Source organism: Penaeus chinensis, chromosome 35 (assembly GCF_019202785.1).
Source record: "Penaeus chinensis breed Huanghai No. 1 chromosome 35, ASM1920278v2, whole genome shotgun sequence".
Classification (NCBI taxonomy): domain Eukaryota; kingdom Metazoa; phylum Arthropoda; class Malacostraca; order Decapoda; family Penaeidae; genus Penaeus; species Penaeus chinensis.
Genome location: NC_061853.1, coordinates 19,825,031 through 19,835,930, shown reverse-complemented (window position 1 = coordinate 19,835,930; position 10,900 = coordinate 19,825,031). Strand labels below are relative to the sequence as shown.

General features: G+C 39.6%; 1 protein-coding gene across 1 annotated transcript; it reads right to left on the bottom strand.

The window, feature by feature from the left end:
- Nucleotides 1–1,048: 1,048 nt before the first annotated feature.
- Nucleotides 1,049–10,341, bottom strand: LOC125044093. Its single transcript, XM_047640539.1, has 5 exons — nucleotides 10,311–10,341; nucleotides 9,665–10,136; nucleotides 7,491–7,633; nucleotides 6,165–6,586; nucleotides 1,049–3,658 (listed from the first exon to the last, which is right to left on the bottom strand). The coding sequence occupies exons 1-5, from the start codon at nucleotides 10,339–10,341 to the stop codon at nucleotides 1,418–1,420; spliced, it is 3,309 nt and encodes a 1,102-aa protein (XP_047496495.1). The 3' UTR covers nucleotides 1,049–1,417.
- Between the last annotated feature and the right edge of the window lie 559 nt (nucleotides 10,342–10,900).

Sequence of the window (10,900 nt, the reverse complement as noted above, 5' to 3'; positions counted from 1 at the left end):
ATTATTGTTATTATTATTATTATTATCATCATCATCATCATCATCATCATCATTATGATTATTACTGTTATTACTATTGTTATCATTATTATAATGATAGTTATTATTTTTTGTTATTTTTTTATTATTAATATTATCATCATTATTATGATTATTACTATTATTATTATCCATATTATAATTGCTATTGTCTTTATTATTATTATTATTATCATTATTATCATTATTATTATTAGTGTGGCTGTTTTCCTTTTCATATTTCATCATTACTATATTATTATTATTATGTAAACGTATGCGTGTTTGTGTGTGTGCATGTGTATGTGTGTGTATCTGTGTGTGTGTGTCTTTGTATGTGTGTGTGTGTGTGTGTGTGTGTGTGTGTGTGTGTGTGTGTGTGTGTGTGTGTGTGTGTGTGTGTGTGTATGTGTATGCGTGTATGTGTATGTGTGTGTGTGTGTCTGTGTCTGTGTCTGTGTCTGTGTCTGTGTATGTATGTGTGTGTGTGTGTGTGTGTGTGTGTGTGTGTGTGTGTTCGTGTAGTTATGTGTGTGTACAAATCAATAGGCACATAAACCATCACTGCCATTTGCCATTCTCCTTCTTTCTCGATCTCCTTTGATCTCATCCTCTAATGCGCTTACCAGGACTATGATTTTCAAAATGCGCTTTTGTCTCATTTCACAGCACAACTTCATTTCATGCTTCCCAAATCTGGAATACTTTAATCTGCGCCTATTTCAAACGAAACTAATTCTATTGCTTACTGATGCGTTTTATCTCTAATATCATATGGATAATTTTGTTGATTAAATCGTGGGAATCCCGGTTAACAAGTCAATCTATGTAGCATTAAATGTTTACGTAATTTGGACTGTTATATGGGACTAGCGTTCACATTCAATTTGACAAGAATAGCCTAACAATGTCAAATTTTATGATTTTGAATTTGCTGTTTATAATTACCATCGAAGTATTAGATTCTTGTAGAAGCTTTTCCCGAGATAAGTTTTTATCTTAGGAAAAAGTGCAAATGAAAACGCATGAATCCAGATTCATTAAAATGAAAACTTTTATTTACAACACAAGCTGTTTTGTGGACAATCCAGTTTTGTGTTTAATATGATTTAATCTTCATTTTTTCATATACAAAGCCTCATTTTTGCCGATTTCCGTAAGTTTCATTTTGTTTTTAAAAAAGAAATCTATGCACCTACAGTCTGGACATAACATGTGGCAAAAATGACACAAAAGCTCTTAAATATATTTGGGAGTCGATGGTCTATCCATCTCGAACTCCCTGTTGCACCCAGCCAGTGCAACGTGAACAACTGTCCTGTGATTATTGGTTTCGTGACAGCTTGTCTCTGTGGTGAGAGACTGCACGGGTCAGGGTAATACACGAAGGCGCAGAAGCTTATTCGGTTTCTTTGGGCGCTTCTGGAGAGACTGGAGAGGAGAGGTTCGATCCTCTCGGTGGCTTCAAAGGCGTCGAAGCTTCACGATAAGAAAAGCCTTTCTTTTTATCCTGGACAGACGGAGGGCAACGAGACGAACTTTCACCGTACAGCTGATCGGTTCTGCTGGTGTTGGGAAGATTAGAAGACTGTGAGGAGACAGACGAAGGCGGAGAGGACTTGCTGTCCAGAAAGAGGCTGTCGATGCTACTCGGGGAGGACAAGTCGACGTAGGAAAAGAGTTGAGCGCATCGCTTTTCCTTTTTGGTTGCTTCAGTCTTCGATGGCTTTCTCGCTATGACCGAGGTGTCCTCCTGAGGCTCGTACTTGAAGGTCACTTGTTTTCCTTTGCTCTTTTGCTCTGAGCCATCCGGCGCCGAGGAAGAGCCCTTCTTCCCTGTGGATAAATTGGATGCTTGTCTCATTATCGTCTTGCTTTGAGACAGAGGCCTAGGCACAGCTACGGAGTCTCTGTCTTGGCGAAATGCAGACCGAGCTGGAGACGGGGTTGGAGGTCGTGGCATGGTGTTGGATTCGACAGCTAATCTTGCTACAGCCGGTTGGTTCACTGACGAAATAAGCGGCGGCTGTTGGTACGTGGAAGGAAACCCGTGTGGCATTTTCGTCTCTGGGGAAAGTAAAAGGGGTTGCGACTCTTCGGTCGGAGGAGACGGAGGCGTTTTGGCAGCAGGCGATGGCGAATGTGACTGAATGCTTTCTGGAACAGGTGTTGATTTATTGGACTGGGACATTGAGCTGAAAAACTTTCGAAATTCGCCTGCTATGGGTCTTTGTGCTGCTTGAACCCCAGGAGACTGCTGAAGACTCTCTGAGTTAGCAGAAACCACCTGCGCTGTTCCAGATGAAGGATCCAAATGAACGGTCTCAGAAGTGTGTAGCTGAAACTGCGTCGAATCAAAGGACCTTTGGGGATACTGGTGTTCCTCTGATGAGTTCAGCAAGGGCACGTGCTCTTCAAAATATGCGAGATGTGGTTCTCTGAAAGATGGAGGAGGCTGTATTTGCATGAACGTTGGCGGGGAGTGTGCCTCCGCGCAAGCCTCGGACGACTGCGCTTGGAGGTTCTCGCTAAAGAGCGGAGGAGGCTCAAGCTCAAGCACCGACTGAGATGGCTGAAGGTTGCCGAGGCGTGCCTGTGGGTCTTGTTTGAAAGCACTCCCCGGTAGGCGGGTCACTCCATTGCCCGGTGACTGCATCTGGGCGTGCGATGGATTTGGCTGGCTCGTTCTAATGTGGTCCGGCCGATGGAGTTGCCGTTGGGGATTTGCAATCTGCACAGCTAGACCCACAGGTGCTGCTCCTGTAGTACTAAGGGCCATTGCCGAATCTACAGCAGGCAGGGGCCCTACATCACTGCCTGGCATGGAACAAGGCTGCTGCAGCTGGACATTGCAGGTCTGCAGCTGAACGCTTCCCCAGGTTGCAGGAATGGCCTCCACCTGACTGGGAGTCGCCAGGGGATGGGCCGTTGTGTCTGGCAGGGCTGGGTATTTGGTGGAAGCTGAAGGGGTTGGCTGGAGTCCCGAGGGCGATTTGCTTATCAGGTGCCAAGACCCACCTGACACCGGCACCAAGCGGAATTCTCCCCCAGAGAGGGTCAGGTGGGTGATGTTCTCCGCAGAGAGGAGCGGCCGTAAATCGCCCGTAGACACCATTTTCTGAAGTTCTCCGGGAAATAACAAGGGAGGATAACTATTTAAGGTAGAGGCAAGTTGCCGCAATTCTCCTGAGGAAGAAGTGAGTTGTCTGAATTCTCCTGAAGCAGACGTCAGCTGCCGAAGCTCCCCGGAAGAAGCTGTGAGTTGCCTCAGCTCTGCCGACGAAGACGTTAGCTGACGTAGCTCCCCGGAAGACGTGATGAACTGCCTCGCGGAGGATAGCTGCCTCAGCTCCTCTGCTGAGGCTGGCAGCTGACGCAGCTCGTGACTGAAGCCTGTGACGTTCTGAAACATCCCCCCCGTGGTACCGCCGACCACCTGCGCGGTCGGACCCGAGAACAGGTGCAGGTCGAAGGAAGACTGCGCGTTGTGCGCCTCCTGGCCTGCTAGTCTCGGGAAGGAGTGGCTGCTTACCGCCTTGGAGCCCATGGCCGCCCTTCCCGCCGCCGTCAGGTCCGTGAAGGTGGAATCCGAGTCGGAGCTGTCAGAGGAGTCGCTGTCGGTGTCAGGAAATGGACTGTCCTGCAGGCGGAGAGAGTTAATGTTAAGTGGAAGAAAGACACGAGACACTTCTATCATACTATCTATTCGAATGATATACATGATACCCAGTTCCCACAGGGTCTACACTTTATTTCTTATGTAAACGCATCTCATGGAAAGTATGTAAGGTATAATAAATAATTCTTCAGTTTCCCTGTATATTAATATCTACTTTTACATTTATACATAAATACTTGGCCTGTTTGCAAAATACTTTGATTAGATTAATGCGTTATATGAATTAAGTTGTTGAGAGAAATTAAAAGAATGCTTTCAATAATCCATGTTGTCATTAGGCACAAGGGATCACGTTTAATACGAACCATATGGAATTTCGCTTCATAGTATCCCTTAAATATAATATATACAATAAACACGCACACATACACACACACACATATATATGTGTGTGTGTGTGTGTGTGTGTGTGTGTGTGTGGGTGGGTGTGTATCTATGTGTGTGTGTGTGTGTGTGTGTGTGTGTGTGTGTGTGTGTAAAAGAGCTTCCGTGTGTGTGTGTGTGTGTGTGTGTGTGTGTGTGTGTGTGTGTGTGTGTGTGTGTGTGTGTGTATATATATATATATATATATATATATATATATATATATATTTATATATATATAACCCTCCCGCCAGGTCCTCGAACCTAGGTCACTCCGGGTACTAAACCAGCAATACCACACGACCCACTAAAAAGTTTATGCAACTACGGTCTAACTAGCTTCATATTTCATATATATATATATATATATATATATATATATATATATATATATATATATATGTATATATATGTATGTATATATACATACATAGTTCTACACACACACACACACACACACACACACACACACACACACACACACACACACACATATATATATATATGTATATATATATATATATATATATATATATATATATATATATATATATATATATATATATACATACATATATATATATATATATATATATATATATATATATATATATATGTATGTGTATACACACATATATATACCTATATATGTATATATATATATATATATATATATATATATGTGTGTGTGTGTGTGTGTGTGTGTGTGTGTGTGTGTGTGTGTGAGTGTGTGTGTGTGTGTGTGTGTGTTTGTGCGTGCGTGTGGGTGTGCATATTCTACATTATTTTATTAGCGGCATAATAGGAATGATGATAATAATATAAATGATAATCCTACAGTATAATAAAATTTTAATGATAATAATAAAACTAATAATAATGATAATGACATTATAATGATAGTAATAAATTAATAATAATAATGATAATAATATATATAATAATAATAATGATAATAATAATAATAATAATAATAATAATAATAATAATAATAATAATAATAATAATAATAATAATAATAACAATAATATTAATAATAATAATAACACTGATGATGATGATAATAATGATGATAATAGTAGTAGTAATACTGATGATAATAGTAATAATACTGATTGTAATAATAATAATAATAACAATAATGATAATAATAATAATAATGATGATAATCATAATGATTATGATAATAATAATGATGGTGATGATGATGATAATAATGATAATAATAATGATAATAATAATAATGATAATAATAATAATATTAATGATAATAATAATAATGATAATAATGAAAATGATAATGGTAATGATAATGATAATGATAATGATAATAGCAACAATAATGATAAATATAACAATAACAATAATAATAAGAATAATAGTAGTAGTAGTAATAGTTGTTGTTGTTGTAATGATAAAGATAATGATGATAGTAATAATAATAAGAAGAAGAAGTAGGAGAACAGCAACAACAAGAATAATGATAATGATGATAGTAATAACAATAATAATAATAAGAAGAAGGAGAATAACAACAACAAGAATAATGATAATAATAATAATAATGATCGTAATAATAACAATGATAATAATGATGATGATGAGGATAATGAGGATAATATAAAGATAGTAGTAGTAGTAGTAGTAGTAATTGTTATTATAATGATAATGATAATTATGATGATGATAAGAAGAAGAAGAAGAAGAAGAAGAAGAAGAAGAAGAAAGAGGAGGAGGAGAATAACAACAAGAACAATGATAATGATAATAGTAATAATAATGATAATAATAATAATAACAATAATGATAATGATATAATAATGATAATGAACATGATAAAGATAATGATGATTATAATAATAATGAAAGATGAAGATAATAATTATACTAGTAACAGCGATGATGATGCCAATAACAACAATTACATGTACGTATGTACGTATGTACGTGTGTATGCATGCATTTATTTATGTATGTATGCCTATAGGTATGTTTGCACATCTCTCATACACCTGATTTCACGCCGGTCAGCAACGAAGGGAAAGGTCTAATGTCACAGGCAACAAGAGGAGCGCCGGCCCCCACCAGCGGCCGACCACCGTACCTGCCGCCGCACACACAGGCCCCGCGCGAGGGTCCCCCGCTTGGCTCCCTGCCGGTGCACATACGCCTGCGTCACCGTCTGGCCGTTAGCGCGCGTCCGGGTGACCGCCTGGCCGTGGGCGCGCCCGGCGGCGGCCTCGCCCTGGGCGTGCGCCGTCCGCGGCAGTACGTCCAGGTTATCCGTCGGCCGTTTGAGCGAGGACACCACATCCGGGTCGTAGCTCTCCGCCCCCCCGTCGCGGCACGTGGGCGTCATGACCAGCGTGTGCACGTGCGTGGGGGGCGGCCTGTGACGGGCGTACCTCACAATGACCACGCCCACGATCAGCAGGACCAGAAGGACTACCCCCACGCCCACCAGAACTCCCAGGAGGGGCGGCACACCCAGGTAAACCTTCTCCCTCTCCGAGTCGATTACGAGACCTGAACATAGAGAGAAAGAACGTTAAGATACTCTATGTATCTAGGTATGTTTGAATCAGAGCTGTCTCTCTCTCTCTCTCTCTCTCTCTCTCTCTCTCTCTCTCTCTCTCTCTCTCTCTCTCTCTCTCTCTCTCTCTCTCTCTTTTTCTCTCTCTCTCTCTCTCTCTCTCTCTCTCTCTCTCTCTCTCTCTCTCTCTCTCTCTCTCTCTCTCTCTCTCTCTCTCTCTCTCTCTCTCTCTCTCTCTGCCCCCCCCCCCCCTCTCTCTCTCTCATCTCTCTCTTTTTCTTTGTCACAACAAAGGATTTTCGCAGCCCACGCACGCCCACAATACGAGGCGCATTTAGGGGAATGCGTAACGAGGCGACAATTTCTGCTGCACTTAAAACAAATGAAAGGAGATAAGGCTACAAGTGGGCCTGGATTATTAGTGGCACCGTTATTTTTCTCCGACGAGGAAATAGTGCATTTTCGTATAACAGCTTGTAATTACCTAGCGATCCCTCCTGAATCCTTGCAATATTGCAGGAACTGACATTGAATATGACCTAGATTTAGTGTATGCTTTACAGAAGTAAAATGCGAATTGAGTTTCTTTCTTTATTATCCTCTATTCGTCTATATTTATTTATCTATTTGTCTTTATCTACTCTCTCTTTCTCTCTCATTTTTCATTTTTTCTCTCTCTTTCACTGTTTTTTTTTTCTCATTTCTATCTTTACTCTCTCTCTCTCTCTCTCTCTCTCTCTCTCTCTCTCTCTCTCTCTCTCTCTCTCTCTCTCTCTCTCTCTCTCTCTCTCTCTCTCTTTCTCTCTTTCTCTCTCTCTCTCTAACCATAACCCTCCCTCCCTCCCTCCCTCCCTCCCTCCCCCTTCTCCTTCCTGCCCTTCCCTTCCACTGCCCTACCTGGAGCTGCGTGATGTTGGGCGCTGGCCGTGTGGAGCTCCAAACGGGTGACCTCGCTCCGCCCTCTGTTGTTGTGGGCGAGGACACGTAAGGTCACGCCTTGCCCCGCCTTCAACCCGGTCACCTGCCACTCTGGCGTTCCGCTGGGGGAGGATACAGGAAGTGTGGCTTTAGTTTTTTTGTCTTCTCTTTTTTGTTTATTCGTTTATTTTGTTGGTTTGTCGATTTATGATTATTATTATACTGTTGTATTTATTATCGTTTCATTGTTCATTATCATTTGTGTATATGGCTGTGATAATGATGATGAAAATGATGACGGAAAATAATTGTCACTAATAGGTTTATATCGTTGACATCATGTCTTTTTTATCATTATATTACTGTTTTTATTATACCCTTTACAATCCGTTTCACAAATATTTTGTTTTTGGTTTTTGTTTTTTTCTTGTTCGTTGAATCTCTGATCAATAAATCTCCATTTTGTCTTTTCACTTTCCTGGGTTAATGAGTTGATTCATCAATAAGTTGAACTTATATTAGTTTTCTATGTTGCTTAGTTTTTTCTCAGTTCTCATTATCGAGGTTTATAAAAGTTACTTTCTATAAACAATGAGGCTTTCAAATCACATACGAGTAAAGAAAGCTTTCAAGCTACAGCAAAAGTATTATTGGCAGCTCATTATGCTGATGTACCGTGGTGGCGTTAGATGTGTGTGTGTGTGTGTGTGTGTGTGTGTGTGTGTCTCTGTGTGTGTGTGTGTGTGTGTGTGTGTGTGTGTGTGTGTGTGTGTGTGTGTGTGTGAATGGCTGAATGTAAGTATGTATGTATATATGTATGAATTAATAAATGAGTGAGTTACGCGACACTGACCGGAAACAATAATAACATTTAACAAGATGATCAATGCTCTCTCACAACCCACAGACAGCAATAATATATCAATATCATAACATTCTTGGAGAGGAATAAGAGTACTGTGAGTTTATTAAAACCGCCATAGTGAAGGACTGAATATAAAGAAACCACCTCCAAGTCCTAGCGTCGTAAAACAGCATATATCAAGAGCATAGGCCTACTTTTCAATTGTCTCTCTCCTGTTCAACACATTGCAATCAACGACTTATTTCGGAGGTTGATGACATTTTGAGTTTTATACCTGCATTATTATTATTATTATTATTATTATTATTATTATTATTATTATTATTATTATTATTATTATTATTACTATTATTATTATTATTATTATTATTATTATTATTATTATTGTTATTATTATTACTATCATTATTATTAATATTATTATTATCATTATTATTATTATTATCATTATGATGATGATGGTAATGATTATTATCTTTTTCTCCTCTTCCTTCTCCTCCTTACTATTGGTATTATTATCATTCTTGTTGTTGTTTTTATTGTTGTTGTTCTTACTATTATTATCATCATTATCATTATCATCGTTATTATTATTATTTTTGTTATCATTATTATTATCATTGTTATTATTATTATCATTATCATTATTATTATTATCATTATCCTCTTTATTATTATTATTATTACTATTATTATAACTATTATTATTACTATTATTATTATTATTATTATTATTATTATTATTGTTATTATTATCATCACTATTATTATTATTATTATTATTATTATTATTATTATTATTACTATTATTATTACTATCATTATAATTATTATTACTAACATTATGATCATTATCATTATTATTATTATTATCATTATTACTATCATCATTATCATTATTATCGTTATTATTATTATCATTGTTATTATTATTATTATTATTATTATTATTATTATTATCATTATGATAATTATCATTATTATTATTATTATAATTATTACTAATGTCATTATTATCATTATTATAACTATTATTTGTATCACTATTATAATTATTGAATATTACTATTAAAGAGCGGTATTTTTTTTTTTTTTTCAGTGCTCAGACGTTCATTATACACTTGCACTGACCATATGAAGACAAAAATGTATATAGCTGAATAAAGCATATGTGTGTGTGTGTGTGTGTGTGTGTGTGTGTGTGTGTGTGTGTGTGTGTGTGTGTGTATTCAGTATTTATGTACATAGTATATATACCTATTGAACAGAGGCAGCTCCAGACACCGACCTGGACATGTTAGCGACGAAGGACCCCTCCTGCCACACCTCCAGCTGGAAGCTCTGCGGCAGGCCGCCGTCGAAGCCTTCCAGGCAGGTCACCGTGAGCGCTGCGTGGGGCACGAGGACGTCGGGGGAGACGGGGGAGGCGGAGCAGTTGGAGGGCGTGTCAGGAGGCCCCGCGGGCACGAGGGTCACCACGCACGCCTGCCGCTGTTGCCCGACCTCGTTGGCGGCGCGACACAGCAGCTGGCCGTAGTCCTCGGGCGTCCGCGGCGTGACCATCACCTTGGAGGTGACGCCCTCGCTGTGGATGTTATCCTCGGGGATGTTCACCTCGCTGCCGTCCGCCAGCGTCCTTACCCACGCCCACGAGATGTCCCGGGAAGGCTCGGCGTTGACTGTGCACTTCACGTAGGTGGGCGCCCCGCGGGCAGCGCCCTGGGTCCGCTCCTGGCCGGTGCCCGCGCACACGGGGGCGTCTGAAGGAGAGAAAGACAGTATTATGCCATGTCCACGGTGTGTATTCGTGTGTCTGTGTGTGTGAATGAGTGAGTGTGTTTGTGTGCGTATGTAGGTCTATGTATGAATGTCTGGATGTATGTATATATGTACAGGTATACATATATGCACATATCTATAGATGCTTGAATCACGATCTGAGGCTCCGCCGCGTGACAAAAGCATCCCACGGAAGCGCCCGGCTGTCGAGTCCCAATATCCCTTTTAAATGGCACGGATATTTGATGAACATTTCGCGTAAGTGAGGGATCAAAAGAGATTATACATTAACGAAAAATCGCGATCATTTCATCGTTTTAGAACAATAGCATTATGCTGAGAGTGATTCTGCTCGAGAGCTCACGTTAGTGTGTGGAAAACTTTCAGCAGAATCGCCACGTGTGTTTCAATTGTGATTAATCTTATTAGTTCAATGGCAACGCAAATATTGGTTGGATTGCAGCCTGAGCCTAAATGTTGTTTGATGCTGAGCAATTGCAAAGTAAACATACGGTCTGAATTTCTAAATCTATGGTTATTGAAAATTTCATAGCTTACTAAGCTAACCAAGTTGAAATTGAAATAAGTGTGTGTGTGTGTGTGTGTGTTTGTTTGTATCCCTCTTTGACTTGCCATATTCAACTGAGCAGTCCTATATGGAAAAAAATGTATGCATTAACATCTACGCGAATTTTTCATACATTATTTTCTGCAGATCAAGTTTAACATTATTTTTTTCCTACTA

What these genes read in the sequence shown, in the direction of transcription:
- LOC125044093 (XM_047640539.1), bottom strand. Translation starts at nt 10,341, where the DNA reads ATGCTTTTGTCACGCGGCGGAGCCTCAGATC. An exon ending in TTCGTCGCTAACATGTCCAG is followed by an intron (nt 7,634 to 9,664) that starts GTCGGTGTCTGG and finishes ATCCTCCCCCAG; the next exon opens with CGGAACGCCAGAGTGGCAGG. An exon ending in CCAACATCACGCAGCTCCAG is followed by an intron (nt 6,587 to 7,490) that starts GTAGGGCAGTGG and finishes CTCTATGTTCAG; the next exon opens with GTCTCGTAATCGACTCGGAG.